The sequence below is a fragment of the Hibiscus syriacus genome, unplaced genomic scaffold, assembly GCF_006381635.1.
Source record: "Hibiscus syriacus cultivar Baekdansim isolate YM2019G1 unplaced genomic scaffold, ASM638163v2 tig00110322_pilon, whole genome shotgun sequence".
NCBI classification, from domain to species: domain Eukaryota; kingdom Viridiplantae; phylum Streptophyta; class Magnoliopsida; order Malvales; family Malvaceae; genus Hibiscus; species Hibiscus syriacus.
In genome coordinates this window covers 1-21,695 of record NW_024062681.1, presented here as the reverse complement: position 1 = coordinate 21,695, position 21,695 = coordinate 1, and the positions used below count along the sequence as shown (strand labels likewise).

Below are 21,695 nucleotides of genomic sequence, written 5' to 3'. Positions count from 1 at the left end.
TTCAACCTTTATTTGTATATATATATATATATATATATATATATATATATATATATATATATTAAAAGATGGTATACGACTAGTTATACTGGTGAGATATACAAAAAATATTTCAACACCATCTTATTTTAGTCATCAATTTCTCAAAAAATATTTTTTCTTCTCTATATCAAAGTATTCATATTTATTCTCAAAATATTCAAACTTTATGTTACGATTCACAATTAAACGATGAACTATAATCAATTGTCACAACTATTGTAACAACCCGAAAATTTGAAAAAAATATTTAATTAAGTAAATTGGCGAAATTGAGGATTTAATTGGAAGTTTTTAAAACTTGTAGTCTGTTTTAAAAAGTGAAGGAAATACAGTGACCAATCATTGAATATTTTCAAAGAGTGTCGGCAAAATTTTTGCTTATATGCGTGCAAATTGATTCTGGTTTCATATCAGAACAATTTGCTAAGTTTTAACCCCTACGCATCTCAACTTCCAACCACGATTCCGACGTCGTCCGACCTCCGATCGTTGTTTTGAAAACGCCATCGTGTTCATCATCGAGCGAGGAATAAACCCCTTAAATTAACTGAAATGAAACACTGCCAAACGTCGTGAATTTTAAGTCAAAGTCTCGTTGTTTTTTTAGCACCATCGCCGAGAAAATCTTAAATTCATCACCGATCGTCGCTCGGTTTTCGACACCTCCCGTACCATCGTGTTCCTTGTGCCGTTCCGAGTTCGCCGGTGTTATCCTTGGTCTCTATAGACGGCGGCGCGTGAGGAGGTGAAGCGGTCAAAGTTTTTGATTTGTTGAAATCGAGCTCTCTGCCGTCCAAAAATTTGAACTGAGCTTTGTAAGTATCTCGAAATCGCTCAAAATGAATTTTAGAAATTTTTTCGTGATTTATTGGACGCCGTTGGAGGTCCCACGCGACCCCACACGCTAATATTGTGCGTGGGGAAGACTCGGCCGCAACTTGATTGGTCTGAACCGGTTTGACCGGTTCGAACTGGTTCGACTCGATCTGTTGACCCGACCCGACCGTTGACCGGGTGATATTTTAGTAATTATTTTGAAAATGATGATATTTGGTAATTATTTTAAAAATGGTGTTATTTTCGTAATTTTTTTTTAAAAAAGTGATATTTAGGTAATTATTTTAAAAAGGTTGATATTTCGTAAATATTTCTTAAAAGGGTGATAATTGTGTAAAATGGTTGATCATCTGTTGACCACATTTGACCAGTTTTGACTGGCCATTAAACGACCGTTAATCTTTTCCGAGTATACCTATCCTGACATTTTTTTACGTCTTGAATTTGTTTTTGGGGTCTGTTTCACCAAATTCAAACCCGAAAGTCTCCAAATCAAAGTATCGTCAGTCAAACCCGTTGACTTTGATTTTGACCAAGAATTCAAAATTTTGGAAGGTCATACTTTATGTTTTTCGACGTCCTGAATCTGATTCTGAAGTTCGTTTTGCCAAATTCTTACCCGAAATCCCTGAATCGAGCATGTGAACCCAAAAGGCTTAGTATTTTAATATTTTGATTATTTATTTGAGTTTTGGTTAAGAAATTGATTCAATAAAGTATTTTATGAAGGTACTCATGTTTCACCTGAGCGAGGATCAGTTAGGTCTAGAGTTGTTCATTCGTCAGATCAGCCCAAACCGCATATTACAAGAATTATCCGTAGGTTTCTGTATATTATTTAAATAAAGATTAAGATTATTTATATTAGGATTCCAATATGGATTTTTCCAATTCGTAGTATCTAGCGCTGCAGCAGAGCGTGATCGACAAACCCAGTAATATGCTTCCCTATCTGATTTCTCATACTGTTACAGGTGTGTTTCATGACAGTGTTATTTTACTGTTTTAAAAATATTAGTTGAATTGTTTTAGATTGGTGATAATTCATAATACTGTTATGACATGATACTTGATTTCTGAATATTGATTACCTGATACCTGATTTCTGTATTTTTATATATGATTTTTAAGCATGAAACATTTTCATGTTTTGATGAATTATTCACCAATTTCACTTGAATACATACTTGTTTATTACTGACATTGGGGGGAATATTATTGGAGGAAGAATACTTGCAGGCTCCTCGGCTTTGTGCTCAGGGCCTTACTGGACGTGACAGGGTGTATGGTTCTGGGGAATCTACATATTTTGTTCGTGACGGATGGGGATAGTGTTCATATTTTAAATAAAACAAACATGTTTGATGAACTGATTTTACTGGAATATTTTATTAGTATGTTTTTATACACTGTTTGAAGCACCTTTTTCAGATAACAGCAGACAATAAGCTAGCAGATTTGGCTTCAGGGGAGATCAACTACTTTATTTTGTACGAATGTATATCTCTATATGTTTTTCAGTTGTATTTGGTGACATGTATTTTGCTATCGTTTTGGATATATTTGTATTATCGATATTTTGTTTCGTATTATCTCTAATGTTTTATAAGTTGTTTTAAATATATTTAAAAAAATCTCTAAATGGGATATGTGATCACTTAGGTTTGGGCCTAATTTACAGACCGGGTCTGGGGGTATATTTGGTGGTATCAGAGCTTTCGGTTTTAAACACTCAGACTGTATGTGGGTCCTAAACTTTGGATTTTTAAGAAATTTTGAAGAAAAAAAATGTGCCACCTTATTTTATGATTTAAAGTTTTCTCGAGATCCCTGATGCTAATCTGATATATGTTTAAATTCTTTCTGTAGAGCCTTATAGATCCGACGATGAGTGTTGCTAAAGGTCGTAGGACAGGACGTGGACGTGGTTGAGGACGAGTTGCTCGACCTTCTGTTACGATCGATGATCCGATGTCTCCACGTGATCCTCCTGTTCCGCAAGTAAATTCGACCCTTTCTCATGATGACCAGTTTACTCATGTGAGAGACCCTCCCGTCACTGGAGATAAGGATACTGACATGAACGAAGACGCCATTAATAGAGCTATATTCTGCATGTTTCAGAGAGCTGCAAGAGCCCCTAGTAATATGACTGTAGTGGAGATTTCGAATTCTTTGATTGCTACTGGTGTAGTTCCATTCGAGGGTATTACTGGTGGACCTCCGACAGACACTGAGTATTGGCTGGATGACACGGAGAGGATTATGGATGAGATGGACCTCAGATCTGAGCAGAATTTGAAGGAGGCCTTAACTATCTTAAAGAAAGAGAGCTTCAGATAGTGGCAATCAATTTCTGATAGTATTCCGAGGAGCCAATTAACATGGGATCTTTTCAAGACACGTTTTCAGAGTCGCTATATTGGGGAGAGATATATGGAGGAACGACGCCAGAAGTTTCAGAATTTGGAGTAGGGTAGCATGTCTGTTATGAACTATGAGGTTGAGTTCATCCGATTGAGCCGTTATGCTCATGGACTTGTTGACACGGAGACAGATAAATGCTTGAGGTTTGAGAATGAACTCAGGTATGAGATCAAGAGTAGACTCGCTACTCATCGGGAGAGGAATTTTGATGCCCTGGTTGAGATAGCCAAGACTGCTGAGGAAATAAAGCGATTGGGTATGGAGCACAAGAGAGATAGTGATCGAGCTCAAACTCGATTCAAGAGGCCTTCTGGTTCTGTTGATTCTTCTGCACACCCTAGCAAAAGAGGCAGGGGTAAGTCCTTTCAGAGAGGTGGTAAGAGTGTCTGACCTGTTGCATCTGGTTCTTCAGCTGTTCAATCTTCTAAACATAGTGGTTCTTTTGAGTTGCAATCTTTGCCAACATGCGATTACTGTGGGAAACATCATTTTGGGGAATGCAGATTGAAATTGGGCACTTGTTATAAATGTGGATTTGGTAACCATCATTTGAAGGATTGTCCAGAGATACCTCATTATGTTCAGACACCAGCTCGTACTCAGAGTACTGTTCAGACTCCAGCAGTGAGTCATAGTCAAGGTAGAGCACCAATATCGGCTAATAGAGGCCAAGTATCTCAAAGTAGGGTCCAATCAGATCTGAGGCCAGACAACCTGCATTGGTTTATACTGCCAGACTTCGACAAGATCGTGATGGGCCTAATAAGACTGCAGGTACTGTTACTATTTATCTAGTTCCTTACTTTGCATTGTTTGATAGAGGCTCTACCAATTCCTATGTATCGCATTCCATTTCTGAGGGTCTAAATATTCCTGTTGAGAATACTGAGCATTCGGTTATAGTTTAAAGTCCCTTAGGCAAGTCCATAATGTTGAATCGTATTCTTAGAGAGTGTCCTATAGAGATCAATAGGGAGATTTTTCTGGCCGACCTGATGGAGTTACCTTTGAAATAGTTTGATTTGATTCTCGGCATAGATTGGTTGGACAAACATCGAGTATATATTGATTTTGAGACCAAGAGAGTTGTTCTGAATACCCAGATAATCGGAAGATTGTAATGATCGGGGAACGCCGTGGATTTCTGACGAATGTTGTGTCTGCTTTGGTAGCTGAGAAGATGATCAGGAAAGGTTCCGAGGCGTTTCTTGCTTATATATTGTTTAGGAGTTCTCAATCTGATATTGAAGGCATCCTGATTGTCAAGGAATTTTTCGATGTTTTTCCCGAGGAGTTGCCTAGATTACCTTCGGATAGAGAAGTTGATTTTGAGATTGAAGTCTATTCTGGTTCCACTCCGGTTTCAATGGCTCCTTATCGTATGGCTCTAAAGGAGCTTAAGGACCTGAAAGTTCAACTCCAAGAGTTGTTGGACAGGGGATTTATCCGACCCAGTGTATCACTGTGGGGAGCCCTAGTTCTCTTTGTCAAGAAGAAAGATGGGACATTAAGACTCTGTATTGATTATAGGAAACTGGACAAGCTCACGGTTAAAAACAAATATCCTCTGCCCAGGATTGATGATTTATTTGACCAATTTCGAGGGGTTTCTATCTTTTTAAAAATAGATTTGAGGTCTGGTTATTATCAACTCAAAGTGAAAGATTCAGATATTCCGAAGACTATTTTCCGTACTCGGTATGGGCTTTATGAGTTTTAAGTAATGTCATTCGGGTTAACAAATGCCCCTACTGCTTTTATGGATCTGATGCATAGGGTGTTTCGACCTTATTTGGACCAGTTTGTAGTTGTGTTCATTGATGACATACTGGTGTATTCTAGAAGTGAAGCAGAACATGAGGAGCATTTATGGATTGTTCTACAGACTCTAATGGAGAATAAGCTATACACTAAGTTGAGCAAGTGTGAGTTCTGGCTTAGCGAAGTGACTTTTCTTGGACATATCGTTTCTGCTGATGGTATTCGGGTGGATCCAAGCAAAGTGGAGGCTATTCTGAACTGGAAGTAACCCAGGAACGTTTCTGAGATCCGTAGTTTCTTGGGCTTATCTGGTTACTACATTCGTTTCGTTGAGGGGTTCTCCTTTATTACAACTCCTCTGATGAAACTATTGAGGAAAGATGTTCCATTTGTCTGGTCTGAAAACCAACAAGCTAGCTTTGAGAAATTGAAGACTGTTCTGACTCAAGCCCCAGTGTTGATTCAGCCTGAATCTGGGAAAGATTTTTCTATCTACAATGATGCTTCTCACTCTAGATTAGGATGTGTTTTGATGCAAGGTGGGAAGGTTGTCGCTTATGCTTCGCGTCAGTTAAAGCCGCATGAGTGTAACTATCCTATTCACGATCTGGAGTTAGCTGCCGTGGTTTTTGCTTTAAAGATCTGGAGACATTACCTATACAGAGAAAAGTGTTATATTTATACTGATCATAAGTGTCTGAAGTATTTGCTTACTCAGAAAGAATTGAATTTGAGACAGCGTCGCTAGTTGGAACTTCTAAAAGAATATGATTTAGAGATAGAATATCATCCAGGGAAGACTAATGTAGTGGCAGACGCCTTGAGCCGTAAGGCGTTATCAGATCTCAGAGCCTTATTCGCCAACTTGAGTTTATTTGATGGTAGCAGTTTGTTAGCAGAGTTGCAGGTTAAACCCACTTTGGCCGAGGAGATCAAAGCCAAACAACTTCTGGATAGCTCATTATTTCCCATTATTAAACAAGTTAAGCAGGGATTGAGTTCAGAGTATACTGTTGATCAGGATGGTATTTTGTGTTTTCACGGTCGTTACTGTGTCCCTAAAGATGATGAGTTTAGACGGGTTATTCTTCAAGAGGCTCATAGTAGTCCTTATGCTATGCATCATGGCGGGGACAAAATGTACAATAATCTTAATGAGCGTTACTTTTAGACTAGTATGAAAAAGAATATTTCAGATTTTTTGGCGAGGTGTTTGACTTGTCAGCAGGTTAAGGCAGAACACCAGCATCCATCTGGATTGTTACAGTCAATTAAGATTTCTGAATGGAAATGGGAGCGCATCACGATGGACTTCGTTATTGGTCTTCCTCTAACTCCTTCAAAAAATGATTCTATTTGGGTGATTGTTGATCGACTCACCAAGTCAGCGCACTTTATTTCTATCCGGATTAATTATTCTCTGGACAAACTGGCTAAGTTGTACATTTCTAAGATCGTTAGACTTCATGGTGTACCGTTGTCTATCATATCTGACCGAGATCCGAGGTTCACATCCAGGTTCTGGAAGGCCTTGCACGAGGCTCTGGGTACTCGTTTGAATTTCAGTACATCTTTTCATCCCTAGACTGATGAACATTCTAAGCGAGTTATTCAAGTGTTGGAGGATATGTTACGGGGTTGTATGATTGATTTCCGTGGTATTTGGGAAGATTTCTTGCCATTAGCTGAGTTTGCTTACAATAATAGTTACCAGGCAAGTATTCGCATGGCACCGTACGAGGCTCTGTATGGACGTAGATGTCGTACTCCTATATGTTGGACAGAGTTGCATGATAGAAAAACTTTGGGTCCAAACTTGGTTCGAGAGACTGAAGATACTGTCAGATTGATCCGTGATCGCTTAAAAGAGGCATTTGATAGGCAGAAATCATACGCATATAAATGACGTAAGGATATCGAGTTTGAGGTTGGAGATCAGGTTTTTCTCAAGGTATCTTTATGGAAGAAGGTATAGAGATTTGGACGTAAGGGTAAACTGAGTCCACGATTTATTGGGTCGTATCGTATTTTGAATAAAATTGGACCTGTTGCTTATCAACTTGAGTTGCCTCCCCAGCTCAGTCGTATTCATGATGTTTTTCATGTGTCTATGTTGAGGCGATACCGTCCAGATCCGGATCACATCATTCAGGTTGATGAGGTAGAGCTGAGATCTGATTTGTCATATGAGGATGAACCTGTTCAGGTTTTAGAGAGAGATGAGCAAGTTCTTCAGAATAGGCATATTCCAATGTCAAAGTTTAGTGGAGTAATCGTACCCCCTTAGATGCTACTTGGGAGACTTTAGAGTCAATGAAGGCTCAATTTTCTCATCTATTTTCATAAGGTAAATTTCGAGGACGAAATTTCTTGTAGAGGGGGAGAATTGTAGCATCCCAAAAATTTGAAAAAAAATATTTAATTAAGTAAATTGACGAAATTGAGGATTTAATTGGAAGTTTTTAAAACTTGTAGCCTGTTTTAAAATGTAAAGGAAATTCAATGACCAATCATTGAATATTTCCAAAGTGTGTCGGCAGAATTTTTGTTTATATGTGTGCAAATTGATTATGGTTTCATACCAGAACAATTTGCTAAGTTTTTACCCCCACGCATCTCAACTTCCAACCACGATCCCGACTCCGTCCGACCTCCGATCGTTGTTTTGAAAACACCATCGTGTTCATCATCGAGCGAGGAATAAGCCCCTTAAATTAATTGAAGTGAAACACTGCCAAACGTCGTGAATTTCAAGTCAAAGTCTCGAAATTTTTTTAGCATCATCGCCGAGAAAATCTTAAATTCATCACCGATCGTCGCTCGGTTTTCAACACCTCCCACACCATCGTGTTCCTTGTGCCATTCTGAGTTCGTCGGTGTCATCCTTGGTCTCCGTAGACGGCGGCGCGTGAGGAGGTTAAGCGATCAAAGTTTCCGATTTGTTGAAATCGAGCTCTTCGCCGTTCAAAAATTTGAACTGAGCTTTGTAAGTATCTCGAAATCGCTCAAAATAATTTTTAGAAATTTTTTCGTGATTTATTGTACGCCGTAGGAGGTCCCACACGCCACCACGGGCTGACACTGTGCGTGGAGAAGACTCGGCCGTAGCTTGATTAGTTTATAACCGGTTTGACCGATTCGAACCGGTTCGACCCGACCTGACCGTTGACCTTTGACCGTTGATCGGGTAATATTTTAGTAATTATTTTGAAAATGGTGATATTTGGTAATTATTTTAAAAATGGTGCTATTTTCGTAATTTTTTAAAGTGATATTTTCATAAATTTTTTGAAAAAAGTGATATTTTAGTATTTTTTTGAAAAGGGTGATATTTTGTAAATATTTCTTAAAAGGGTGATAATTGTGTAAAATTGTTGATCATCTGTTGACCACCTTTGACCAGAACTTTGACCAATTTTGACCGGCCATTAAACGGCTGTTAATCTTTTTTGAGTATATCTATCCTAATATTTTTTGATGTTCTGAATCCGTTTTTGTGGTCTGTTTCACCAAACTCGAACCCGAAAGTCTCTAAATCGTCAGTCAAATCGTTGACTTTGATTTCGACCAAGAATTCAAAATTTCGGAAGGCCATACTTTATGTTTTTCGACGTCCTGAATCTGATTCCGAAGTTCATTTTTCCAAATTCTGACCCGAAATCACCGAATCGAGCATGTGAACCCAACAGACTTAGTATTTTAATATTTTGATTATTTATTTGAGTTTTGGTTAAGGAATTGATTCAATAAAATATTTTATGAAGGTACTCGTGTTTCACCTGAGCGAGGATCAGTTAGGTCTGGAGTTGTTCGTGCGTCAGATCATCCCGAACCTCGTACTACAAGAATTACCCGTAGGTTTCCGTATATTATTTAAATAAAGATTAAGATTATTTATATTAGGATTCCAATATGAATTTTTCCAATTCGTAGGATCTAGCGCTACAGTAGAGCGTGATCGACAAACCCAGTAATAAGCTTCCCTATATGATTTCTCAGACTGTTACAGGTGTGTTTCATGACAGTGTTATTTTACTGTTTTAAAAATATTATTTGAATTGTTTTAGATTAGTGATAATTCATGTTACTGTTATGACATGATACATGATACTGTTATGACATGATACATGATACTTGATTTATGAATATTGATTACATGATATCTGATTTCTGTATTTCTATATATGATTTTTATGCATGAAACATTTTCATGTTTTTATGAATTATTCACCAATTTCACTTGAATACATGTTTGTTTATTACTGACATTGGGGGGAATATTGTTGGAGGAAGAATACTTGCAGGCTCCTCGGCTTTGTGTTCAGGGTCTTACTGGACGTGACGGGGTGTATGGTTATGGGGAATCTACACATTTTGTTCGTGACAGACGGGGATAGTGTTCATATTTTAAATAAAACAAACATGTTTGATGAACTGATTTTACTGAAATATTTTATTAGTATGTTTTTATACACTGTTTGAAGCACACTGGGCTTTTTAGCTCATTCTGTAATTTTAATATTTTTCAGATAACAACAGACAATAAGCTAGCATATTTGGCGTCGGGGGAGATCAACTACTTTATTTTGTACGAACGTATATCTCTATATGTTTTTCAGTTGTATTTTGTGACATGTATTTTGCTATCGTTTTGGATATAGTTGTATTATCGATATTTTGTTTTGTATTATCTCTAATGTTTTTATAAGTTGTTTTAAATATATATAAAAAAAATCTCTAAATGAGATATATGACAATTTAAGTTTGGGTCTAATTTACAGACCGTGTCTGGGGTTACAACTATTATATCTACAATTTAAAACTAATATAATATAATTATTTCTCATATGATTAGACCTATTCAAATATTAGGTCATTCGTTTAGTGTGCATTTAAATAAAAGTTTTATAAATGCGTGTCACACTTAAATTTATAAATGTGATGTGTGACAATAATTTAAGCATCAAAATTAAAGGTAGATTTATAAAAAGAAAAGAAAAGAAAACTTACATGTGGTTCCAACTTCTAAACCTAAATTGTTTATAAAATAAAAAAGTTCTAAATCCAAACGATAAAGCTATTGCTGAATGTTGACTATAACCATAATTAAATCTGACTAATGTACCAAAATGGATGGTGTGGATTCATCGATGAACTAAGCTGACACTACCTCACATTATTCTCCACATATAATAGGTTAAATAGTTGTATTAGGACCCAGTTTTTATGAGTTGTTACAAGTTTAAGCATTGCTCAAATAAAAGTTTAACATTTAAAAAAACAAATAATGGCTTAACACTTTTGAGAATGCTCAAATAAGGATCTAACATTTTATAATCTACTCAAATGATAGCCTTTAATTGAACAAATTTAAAAAATTGTAAGGCTGTTATTCAACTGTTCTGAAGTATTAGGCCCTTATTTATAACCGCTCAAAAATATTTATTATAAATAAAAAGTTTAAAAGTTTATTTTAATTGTGGAACCAAAATTGAGTTAACAACAGTCTTATAATAGGCTAGTAAAAGCAGCCTCCAGCCAAGAACAAAGCAGCAGCAGCAAGCGAAGACAGCTTCAAAGAGGAAAATTTAGAAGAAAAATGGAAAAAGCAAATGAGATGGTAACTCCAGGAGAGGTACTGGGAAGAGCCACCGAGCTGAAAGCAAGGAAAGGAGCGTACAATGTGTCTCAGAACAACACCAGGTTTTGGTTCTTTATTTTATACAACAGTTTTAACCCATATTTTTCTTGTTATTTTTATATTCTTCCATTAATAATAATTCTGGGTTTTAGCTTGAATTAATATTACCCACAATTCTTTTCCTTGTTTAGTATATGTTGTTTCTCAATGTATTTTTTTGGGGTTTTAATTTAGATTACTCTGAACAGTTTTTACCAATATGTTTATTATTATTTTCATAGAAATAATCTCAAAGGTTTTAGCTTTATGATTTAACTTAGATAAATTCTTCTCTCTTTTCTCTTCCATGGGATGGAATATATTCTTGTATGTTTAGGTAGGTATAAATCCTTCTAGGTATAATTCTTACTTTAAACCATACTTTCATACTTCTAATTCAATTAGTGCTCTGAGAATCAAAATTAATGTTATATAATGTTTACTGTACTGGACATTTTTATTGAACATATTTTATCATAATCATTTACAGAGATCAATTGTGGAAGTAAATGGTCACAAAGCTCATGGTCTTGTACCAGAGCCAGGTTCGGTTGTCATTGCCCGAGTAAGTTTTGGATTTATCTTTTTTGAAGAAGCATTTTATCCGAGAGCTACTCTTAAATTTAAGTTTTTGGTTGAAAATATGATGCTGATTGATCGTGATTCTCTATATATAACAAGCCTAATTTTACTCTGTGGTATCAAAATGTGATTTTTATTTGAATAGAACAGGTTACTAAGGTGATGGCTAGGACAGTTTCGGCTGATATCATGTGTGTTGGTCTGAAGTCCGTGAGAGAAAAATTCACTGGTATAATTAGGTACATAGTCTTCTTTTCTCTTTTATTAGGAGTACGGTTGAGTTTCGTATTTGAAAATGATTTCATCCTTTCATGTTCAGTTATAGATTTCAATAACTGGGTAGTCAGTATTTCTGACAAGGACTGTTTAAGTTTTAAATATCCTTGTTGAATTTGTTATCCCAAAAACTACTTACACCTTTCCTTTCTCTCTAACATGAAAGAACTGTTTTATTTCCTTTTAGAACCACATGATGTACTTCGGTTCTATGAACCCGGGGCCGTACAACCAATTTGTTTTCAAGATATTTGTATTTTGGTGTAGCCTATGATTTATGTGATAAACGCCATGTTTGGAAGCTAGCTGTTCCATACAGCCAAGTGTTCATTTAGACTTAATGGATTTACGAAATTCTCCTGTTAAGAGTTTAGCATGCATATCCTTGCTACATCTGTTTGTGTGTGTGTTAATATAATTCTCTGGTTGTTGACGGTGTTTACATTCTATTATTAGTTTAAACATGCTGTTTTTCCATCACTTTTGAGTTGCATAGATTCCATGAGATTTTCAAATGTTTGATCAATTTTATGTACTTCTGGCTAGATCTTTCAAGAGCGGTATGCATTAACTGAAAAACACTTTATTTTAACAGGCAACAGGATGTTAGAGCAACTGAAATTGACGAAGTGGATATGCGTTTGTCATTTCGTCCCGGTGATATTGTCAGAGCTATGGCGGTATCCTTTATATTCTAGCAGTGTCTTATTCGTAGATCTTAACTTTCGTGTGAGTCAGATTAGAATTCGAGAAATGTGTTGCCATTTATTTGTTTTGACACGTGTTTTGTTTTCCTTAACACGGTTCCTTTATTAAGCTATCTCTTGGAGATGCACGGGCTTATTACCTATCAACGGCTAAGAATGAACTGGGTGTTGTGTCTGCCGAGAGCTCAGCTGGTAAGATTGCTCTTCCTCTTCTTTTCTTTTTAACTATGGCCCGGACCATAGATGTTTCTTAGCAGTAACGTTGGCATTCTACCATAAGTGTCCGGTATTATGTGTTCAACGACTCCTCAACTTCTGCTTCGTTGTCTACTGTAGGTGCAGCAATGGTTCCAATAAGCTGGACGGAGATGCAGTGCCCATTGATGGGCCAACTCGAGCAGAGGAAGGTGGCGAAGGTCGTAAGTTAAACCCGTTTTCAAGTTTAGGCTTGGGAAAATTGTATTTGAGAAACATGGTTATCGGTACTTTTGTATCTCATAGGTTCCCATTTTCATCGGTGGAAGTTTTTAACCATGCATTTTTTTTTCTGTTCGACTTATTTATTCTCTCTCTTTAAGTCCAAAAAGGAAAAATCCATTGTTTTTAGTTATATGCAATGTAGATGTGTCGGGGATATGTATTGAACAAATGAGTATGGATATGTTTATTTTTAAATATATATAAAAGATATACATTCAAATTTATGTCCCAATATATGCAGGGTATAAGTATTAGAGAGGAGTATTTATATAAAATGAAAAAGAATGCAAAGTTTGAAATTTATAGACATTATCAATAGGTATTATGTTAAAATTTGTTTCCATGAAATGATTATTTTGTCTTTATTTTTTTTAGAGTATTTTTTAGTTTTAACGTTCCAAACTTAAAGGCGATAGATTTAATTAATGTTTGGAGTTTAAAAATTGAATTAAGAGATCCGTTTATAATTGAACTTAATAATATTCGATACAAATTAACCGATCAATAAATTAAATATGATTATAAAAAAATAAAATAATTCATAAAATATAATATATATATATATATATATATATATATATATATATATATATGATACATATAAACAAATTATCCAAAAAAAAATCAGCAGTGGGTCCTTAATCACACTGAAACCCCAACCCATATCCACAAGTGAACTTAGAGGAAAATTCAAGTCCAAGAAACTAACTTCCAAAACCATAAAAAATCCAAACAGCTTCTGGCTTTGAATAACTCTTTACTTGGAAACATGTCTTCTTCTTTTTCTCTATTTCAATCTCTAACCTTTCCTTCAGCTCCATGCCCGTCTAATGCCGTTTTGTTTCACAATAATCCCATCTTTATCCCCTTCAAAACCACTTTCAACAACTCCAAAACTCTCCACATCTCAAAACCTCTTGTCGTCCCATTTGCTCTTACTGAATCAGACTCTCCCAAGTCCCTTGAACCCGACCTTCAAACCATTCTCCAACATGTTTCTGTAAGTTCTGAATTCCTATCCTTTCTGATCAAAATTTGTTATTTGCATTGTTTTTTCAATGCCATTTTTATGGTTGCAGGATAGCTTTGATCTTCCTTCAGATTACTTTTCTCAGCTACCGGGTGATCTTCGATTAGATGTAAAATGAAATTCAGTGACCCTTTTGATATAATTAATATTATTTTTATGGGTTTTCATTGGTTTTTTTAAAGCACGTAAATTTTGATGTTGTTTTGGGGTGTTATAAATGTGTGTTTTTAGTTGAATGATGCAGCTTTTGATCTTTCAAATGGACCTGTGATTGATGAGGTTAGTTATCTCTACTCTCTTTATTGGTAGCGTAATTTCTTGAATTAATATTTTGGTCTTCAAAAAATATAAAAAAGGAAAAACTTTTAGGTGATTTGTAAAGAACGAATTGCAAGATTATATGAAGATTAAATCATATATCTTTTTCTAGGAAGAATTATGGAACATAATCCTAGAAATGGTTGATGCTTCGTTGCCTCATTGTCATTTCAATGGGTTCTTATCTAGTTATCTTCATGTTAATGGTGTTATCCCACATCAATTAAATAGTCATGTTAATGGTGCTACCCCTATTAAATCTTTAGGTTTCCCGAGGTCTTGTAACTAGGATCATGTGTGTTATGTTCTCCTTGCCTAACTCATGTGAGGTTGTTGTCGTGTAGACCGCCATGGCCCTTGTTGAGTCACACGTGGGATGAGTGTTAAGTAGTGTTATATCACATCTATTATGTCCAGGGTTGCCTGTGAATTGTGATCTTGTATTCAGATTTGGTCAATCTACTCTTTGCCAATTGGTTCTAGGTTGAACACTTAACGCTAACGTGTCGTTTCTAGCTCATGACCGCCCTTGTGTGTCCTTTCCACCATTACTAAGTCTAAATCCACTTGATAGGATGCCTAAACCCATTCAGGAGCAATTCGTATTCTCTATCTTGCTTTCTGGATTGGACAAACTGTTCCATTATAGCAATAGGCATGTTGTTCAATAAACTGGTCACAAGCAGCTTCTTTCTTTGAATTATCTTTTCCAGTGTGGCTTGGAGTTGGGAGAAGCATTATTAAATCTCTCAAGAGCTTGGGAGTTAGCTGATACATCAACTTCCTACAAAATAGCAAGCAAGTTCCCATCACTGGTGAACTCCTTGAACGACAGTGCGAAAGCAGGCAAGAAAAAAGCGTATGCGAGTGTCATCTAAATATCAATCTTAAAGAAATTTATCTCTGAAATCTTGTTTGTTTCCTACTGTTTGCTTCTTTAGCATGTGGAAGGCGCTTGGTAGCTGCTGGAAGAAGGTTCCAGTCAATGGGACAGTATGGTCAAGGGGAACTTCAAAAGGTATTTCAAGTAACCTGGAAATAGATGCTTTTTCTCGTATTCTTTTCTATTTTATCCTAAATTGCTCGACTTTTCATTTTCCCTAAAGTATCCATTTCCGAAACCTGTGTCCAATACATATTTGAACCTAGGTATGGAGTGTATGGTCCTCTAAATGTATGAAAACCTTTGAAAAAGTTCAGCATAACGGTGCCTGACACATACTTGCATCCAATGCCTCTAGTCTGTAACACGGTTATGAACATTCTCACTTTTTCCTACAGACTGAAAAAGTGTTCCTCAAAATTTTTACCTCCAAGGGCATGCCTATCATAATTGTTTTAACCCTGTGAAACTTTTCTAGTGTTGTAAAATTTAAGAAAACATTCCATTGAACCATTGCAGATTGCGAAAGCAATGGATGCAGCTGGAAAACTTTTGTCCGCAAGTTCAATATCTGCAACAACTGAAGAACAACCAAAAACAGAAACTAGAATGTTTAAGGTAGATGTCATTTCTCCACCTGTTCCAGGTCGTGTATTCAATTGCATGGGTCTAAATCATTGAGAAGCTTTTACCACTTACAGTTTGGAGAACTTCAGGTTGAGGTAACATCGGAGAAAGCTAACATTGGATCTGCTATAGGTTTTGTTTTCGGGTAAGTATCTCATTTGCACTGTGATTTCTACAAAGCAAATTCTAAAAAAAATGTTAAAAATAACAGCTCTTAATACTAAAAAATCCAGGATCCTTTCATGGCAAATAGCACAGGGCATCCAAAGTGTTCCAGAGAGTTCGTTGGAATATGCAAATGACAATGCTCTGGTTCTAGCTAAGGTTCTTGAAAACCGCAACCTCGGATTACATTAGAACTTATTCTTATCATAATTGTTAACCCTTGCTAGATACTAAAACTCAAAAGTCTGTGATGCAGTCACTAAGGGGAGCATTACTTGCACTTGTCTATTCGTCCACCATCTTGTCTGTTCTTACCTCGATCGGACTTTTCTTACTTGGAAGGCAGCTAAAGTCCGAGGGAAAGTAATCTTCGTAGTTTTCTTGCCTCGATCTTGCTTGTAAGTTGGCTAGACTCTAACCTCGTTGGAGAACTATGATATTGAGCTTCCATCAGGAAGAATGGCATGGAGGATCAGGACGTCTTGTGTCTGGTTTGATCTCAGACTTGAGTCTGTTTGATGCAAATTTGTATAAATCACGAGCATATTGATTATTGTACAATAAGCAGATACAAATGAATTCAAATATTGGATAAATTGTCCAAAATTAAGGTCTTATTTAGAGAACAATAGTAAATTCAACATGAATACATCCTAGGTAAAGAAACCATTTAAATCCATCTAAGGCCTGTCTATATCAATTGTACAATAATCCTCCCACTTTTCTGGTGTTAAAAGTATCAATGCATCCATCATCTATCTGGAAACCTTTACAAGTTATGGCCTTATCAGATGCTAAACAATCATATCTAGTGACAAAATCAGAAGTTACAACAATGCTGTTCACCATCGACTGTGATATCGATGACTGGACCGAGATGAATGTTCCTGATGGCTGTTATCCAATCCATCATCAATCTCATTTTCATATCTGGCTGAACCATGAGAACTTGGTGAATGTCTTGAAAATCTATAGGAACCATGACTAGCAAAATCTTCATATACCAAGGGGCTCCTTCTACCCCTCTCATAATAGGACCTTCCCGAGGTTGGGCTACGCGGCCTTGAAATAGGCTGTCTTGGACTTTGAAAACTGTAAGCAGAATCATGATTACCATACCTTGGGGGATAGGATGAGCTAACTCTAGTGTCAACTCCAGGAGGGCCTTCATCTTCATAATCATCATAGTATCTTCGTTCGAGCCCCCTGCTGCCAGGTTCAGAAGAATGGTTTAACCTATAGTGTGATGACTGTGACCTATTCCTAATCGATTCGGAACTTGAATGACCAGGAGCCCAAAGTTTTTCATCTGCCTCTGCAGGGATCGATGCATTTATTCCTGGAAATTCAACTGTCATTTTCATCCTTGGTTCAGGCTGCACCATCTCTGCAATTTCCCCATCTTCGTGTCCATCAGTTTCTGCATCAGCATATATTGTAATTCTAGATGGCTCATCCTCGTCTTCGGGTACTGAAAGTTTTAGAGATAGTCAATTTTATGTATCATGAGAGAATAGTAAATGAAGTTTAAGCTGCTAATGCACAATTTAAACTGCCAAACAATGGTTCAATCTTACACACGGTGGTTTTAGATCAGAAGATAGAATTTAAGAGCTAAAAGGGGAAGCCATTTTTATTTGAGGCCAGGAATTAATAAGATTTGTCTTCATGCATTTCTTGAAGATGTGGAGCCCTTCCGACATTATTGCTCCAATTATTTGCAGGAACTGACTATAGTTTATTGGTCAACCCCTCATCTGTTATCTGTTAACATTACAGACGACCAAAAATATTTGGGGGCTTGGGGCAAATGGCATGGCCCTTCAGATATGGCAGATTGCAATTTCTTCCAATCATGATTATTTACCAAAAATGTTTCAATGCTATATCTCAAATAAGGTTGAAACTCAGCTGAGATGTGTTCAGTTACCTAGATATCCTGGTGGGTACCCAATTTCTCGCATTCTGTTAAGCCATGGTGGTGGATCGAACTCCTGTGGAAGGAGATAAACAAGGAATTAACATCTGCTTCTTGTTAATATATTCATCCATAGATAATGATGGAATTCTTTTTCTATTGACTTTAGTATTCATCTATAACAGTCAAATAAGACTTCAACAACTTAAAAATGACCACATTTCTTACTGCTTTGTGACTTGAATAAGTCCATAATCCATGCTCATAATGAACAAAATAATAATGTAATTCAATAGCCATGTAGAATAAGTCATTGGTCCATGGCCATTGCGAACAAAAGAAAAATGCAGAATGCATTCGTCAGCTATAATTGGCACCAATTAATGGAGTGGACAGGCTTGCCACTAAGGCTAATCATACAGTTGAGGAAATAAAACTAAATGAAAACAGGAAAAATCTTTTGAAATAGGATGTTGGTCACTTGAGGGACTGAAAGCTTCAATTTACAAATGTATGATGACTGGGAACTTTAGCACTGTACGCAAAATCTAGTTGATTTCCATACAATATATTTGGGTGTATCATTAGGTACCACAAAAAGAAGGGAGCAGGTGGGAGTAGTCATGGAATTGGAGAAGAATATTACCCCAAGGCCTAATAGTTCTCGTGTTTCAGCACCAAGAACACCAGGCTTTAGATCATCATACTTTCCACCTTGAGAGCTCTGGTAATAGCGAATTGCATTGCGAGAAGCAGCATTCTGATTACGCTTGAACTTTTGGTGTTGCTTTCGAGCATTGTTGACAGCAACACTATCACGAGGCTTTGGGCATTGCTTCAGGGAATGACTATAAGAACCACAGTTGAAACAACGGGAAGCCTCGTCTTTTAACTCCAGGCCTCTGCAACATGCAACATGAAACATAAATAGGTAACAAAAATTGAACATGTAAAGTGGAAGGGTGGAATCACAGACATAGACATAGGAGAGACATGCAGGACACAAGATGCACCATGCTTATGGTTATATCTACTAAACTAGTAGACTCTTTCTTCTGGAATTTAATAGAATTAATTGGCAAGAAAAGATCTCCTTGCTATGATATATATTTTGTTTTTGATAATTCCGACAGGTGACTGGCACATAAACAGATTTAACAATCAACCTACCACTGCTGCTTTTCGACATAATTATTCTTATCTTTTTTTGGGTGGGTTGTGCAAAGACATAAAATAGGCCCTAAAGGCTTATAACAAACTTGCATGTCAGTATCCATTTACATGGCAAACAATATTTACAGAATCACAGATGATATTTACCCTTCCAAATTACTTGAAGCATCAGCTGAAGTCAAACCCATTGCAAACCCACGATCGTAAAGTGGCACAATGTTACTGTCCAATGGGATGAACTCCGCATCATGCAGATTCCTTGTTTGGTTGTCAATCCAGAATGACTACAAATCCAATAATAAAAATCAAACTAAAATATTGAGAAAAAACACTAAACTCTACTGCACCATGAGCCCTTTTGCAACAGAAATGACAGACCTTGAGAAACTTTAATGTGCATAAAATTTACAATTTTTAAGGGAGGAATGGTAAGGGTTGAAATGTCAAATCCATTTAGAGAGTAAATAATAGAATGACTTTTTTCAAGAGAAAAACAAATTCACTCACGATTCAAAATTCTGATAATGAAAAAATTACTACACAACATAGCAGATCTCTAATGACATTAATTGAAAAAAAAATGCTAAAAGGTACAAACTGCACCTCTACTAAAAAAATATTCCAACTACAAAGATCTAAATGCATGCATCAGTTCAAAACATGAATGCCTAGGGGACTAGAGACAAGCTTACCACAGATGAGGGCTTCTCTGCACCAACAAGTAGAGCAGGAAAGTATGTCTCTTCTCCTGATTCTGTAGGTTCATTTTCCTGACCAGATTGAATAAGATTCAGTTACACTTAATGTTAAGGATTAGAAAAACTGCAATACATAACAATATAAGGGACAGATGCATACACATCTGTTCTTATGCACCCACAAGTGCATACATTTATCCATCAACATATGCACATGTATATTCCTTTACAAGTACACCTAAAAACATACCCATCCAAACACACAACAAAACACATAGATACAATCAAACAAAATATGCATGCACCCATCCATCTATAACACAGCTTTCAGTAGGAGACACCGGTTTAGATATAACATCTCTTTCGAAGTTACTCTTTAAGAATAAATTCAAAATTTTATCTTACAAAAGAACACTCTTAGAAGGACTAGATGCTCTGAATGAACTCCACAAGTCCATAACGATACCTAAGTCAATATAAAATGCAGGTACTGTAAAACGGTAATTGCATTAGATTCTCAAACATAGAAGTATACGATATCCTCAAGGTGAAAACAACAATATACAACCTGTTGATGGGGTATTCCAAATCATGCAAGATAAGGAAAGGTAAATCAATGATCTTCCCTCGGTTAAAATTTGAAAACGGATATAATTAGTGATGAATGGAGGTAGAATACTGAAAACCAAAAATTCAACCAAACATACTTGCAATGATGAACCATGTTCAGCTTGCCACTCTGACCACTTCTGTAAAAGTTCCTCAAGCTTCTGTTTACTAGCTCTGGAAAAAGGTAAGAGGGAGATAACAATAAGGAATATAACTAAAAAGAAAGTAAATTACTATTTATCTTAACAAGTCCTACTTCAGTCTATTAAACAAAACTAAACTTAAACAAAAGGAATAAAAACGTGAAGATTTTCATTCATTGATTTTCAGAATTAGTCTCCAGTCCTAACCTTGTTAAGAAATTATACACAATACGAATAGAAGGTTGCTGGTCATCAAATGTCATCCTGGGTCTTTTAACACCAGATATAGCTGGCACATTTAATTATGGAAAACAAAAACAATCATACCATAGATTCTAGAGAAATATTTACTTCTGTCATATGGAATTGAGCTTATGAAACATACAATTTCAGAGGCAAAGTTCTTAAGCTAGAGTCAGCGAGTACACAATAAAGAAAAGTACGATAACAGAGAAGAAGGATACAAATACCATCCATTGTGTGGTTCTGGATGGGACTTCCAATTAGGACGTCAAGACGCCGCTTTTCGGTAGACACTGAAGAGACACCCAATTTCTCTTCAACTGTAAAAGATATGGAATGAGCTCCAGAGCTAACATCATCCAATTTCTTTTCAACTCTAAGGGTTTCAGTTTCTTCATCACTTATTTCCATGTCAAATGAATTGCCTGCAAGAGTGTTGTCTACCTTTGCTTCCAAATTTAAAAGGTTCTGAGGGTTTCTAATACCCCCTTCATTCTCCAGGGTCTCATCTTTCACTTCACCATCTTCAACCTCAACATTATTAGATTGAGAATCCATTTGATGGGGTCCATCATCCACATCCCGAAGTTCACCACTCTCACTTCCAGACATAGAATTACTAGATGCAGGAAGAGTAATTAAATCATGATTATCCACAATTGAATTACTGCATAACATGAACCCTCATTAGCGAACTACAATGTAATGAATCACAAGATATATTATTTTCAGTGCTTTGGACCCATTTATGTGTTTAGTGTTTCATGTTTAGAACAGTTTTTAGTAGAGGAAGAGTTACAGGCATTTTTATTATTTTCTTCTTAAAATTAATAAGTAGTATGTTATCATGAAACATTAAATTCAAAATCAGGAGTGAATTGTTTTCTCTTCAAAAACGTGATTCAATTTACTCTCTTAAATATAAGAGAAAAGCAATAAAATATTATATAAATGAAAAAGAAACCCTATAAAGTTTAAAGGTTAAACAAAATGACCAAATCTAGTTTTTTCACTGCTAACCTTTCACTCATGATCCACTAATTTGGACTTGGATAAAATTGAAGGATGCAAGTCACACTACAAGAACAAGATCAAA

The 21,695-nt window shown here is 36.2% G+C and overlaps 2 protein-coding genes across 3 annotated transcripts; one reads left to right on the top strand and one right to left on the bottom strand.

Annotated features, from left to right (window-relative positions):
- Positions 1–11,385: 11,385 nt before the first annotated feature.
- LOC120117896 lies at positions 11,386–16,372 on the top strand. Its single transcript, XM_039138065.1, has 13 exons — positions 11,386–11,568; positions 12,201–12,285; positions 12,423–12,504; positions 12,649–12,737; positions 13,475–13,792; positions 13,872–13,931; positions 14,054–14,101; positions 14,854–14,986; positions 15,082–15,158; positions 15,543–15,641; positions 15,725–15,795; positions 15,884–15,974; positions 16,072–16,372. The coding sequence occupies exons 1-13, from the start codon at positions 11,492–11,494 to the stop codon at positions 16,180–16,182; spliced, it is 1,341 nt and encodes a 446-aa protein (XP_038993996.1). The 5' UTR covers positions 11,386–11,491; the 3' UTR covers positions 16,183–16,372.
- Positions 16,373–16,473: 101 nt separating this feature from the next.
- Positions 16,474–21,695, bottom strand: LOC120117894. Of its 2 annotated transcripts, none has more exons than XM_039138061.1 (9): positions 21,620–21,695; positions 20,821–21,266; positions 20,564–20,645; positions 20,312–20,387; positions 19,599–19,676; positions 19,054–19,190; positions 18,380–18,635; positions 17,746–17,809; positions 16,474–17,286 (listed from the first exon to the last, which is right to left on the bottom strand). In XM_039138061.1, exons 1-9 carry the CDS (start codon positions 21,628–21,630, stop codon positions 16,658–16,660), a joined length of 1,779 nt encoding a protein of 592 aa, XP_038993992.1. In that variant the 5' UTR covers positions 21,631–21,695; the 3' UTR covers positions 16,474–16,657. The 2 variants fall into 2 exon arrangements, with proteins under 2 accessions (XP_038993992.1, XP_038993993.1); XM_039138062.1 differs by having other exon boundaries at positions 20,827–21,266.

Coding starts and splice junctions, on each gene's coding strand:
- LOC120117894 (XM_039138061.1), bottom strand. Junction 20,388..20,563: donor GTGTATAATTTCTTAACAAG/GTTAGGACTGGA, acceptor ACCTTTTTCCAG/AGCTAGTAAACAGAAGCTTG. Junction 19,191..19,598: donor CAGAGAAGCCCTCATCTGTG/GTAAGCTTGTCT, acceptor TTGGATTTGTAG/TCATTCTGGATTGACAACCA.
- LOC120117896 (XM_039138065.1), top strand. CDS start 11,492: ATGGCTAGGACAGTTTCGGCTGATATCATGTGTGTTGGTCTGAAGTCC. Junction 14,102..14,853: donor ATGGACCTGTGATTGATGAG/GTTAGTTATCTC, acceptor TATCTTTTCCAG/TGTGGCTTGGAGTTGGGAGA. Junction 14,987..15,081: donor GAACGACAGTGCGAAAGCAG/GCAAGAAAAAAG, acceptor TTGCTTCTTTAG/CATGTGGAAGGCGCTTGGTA.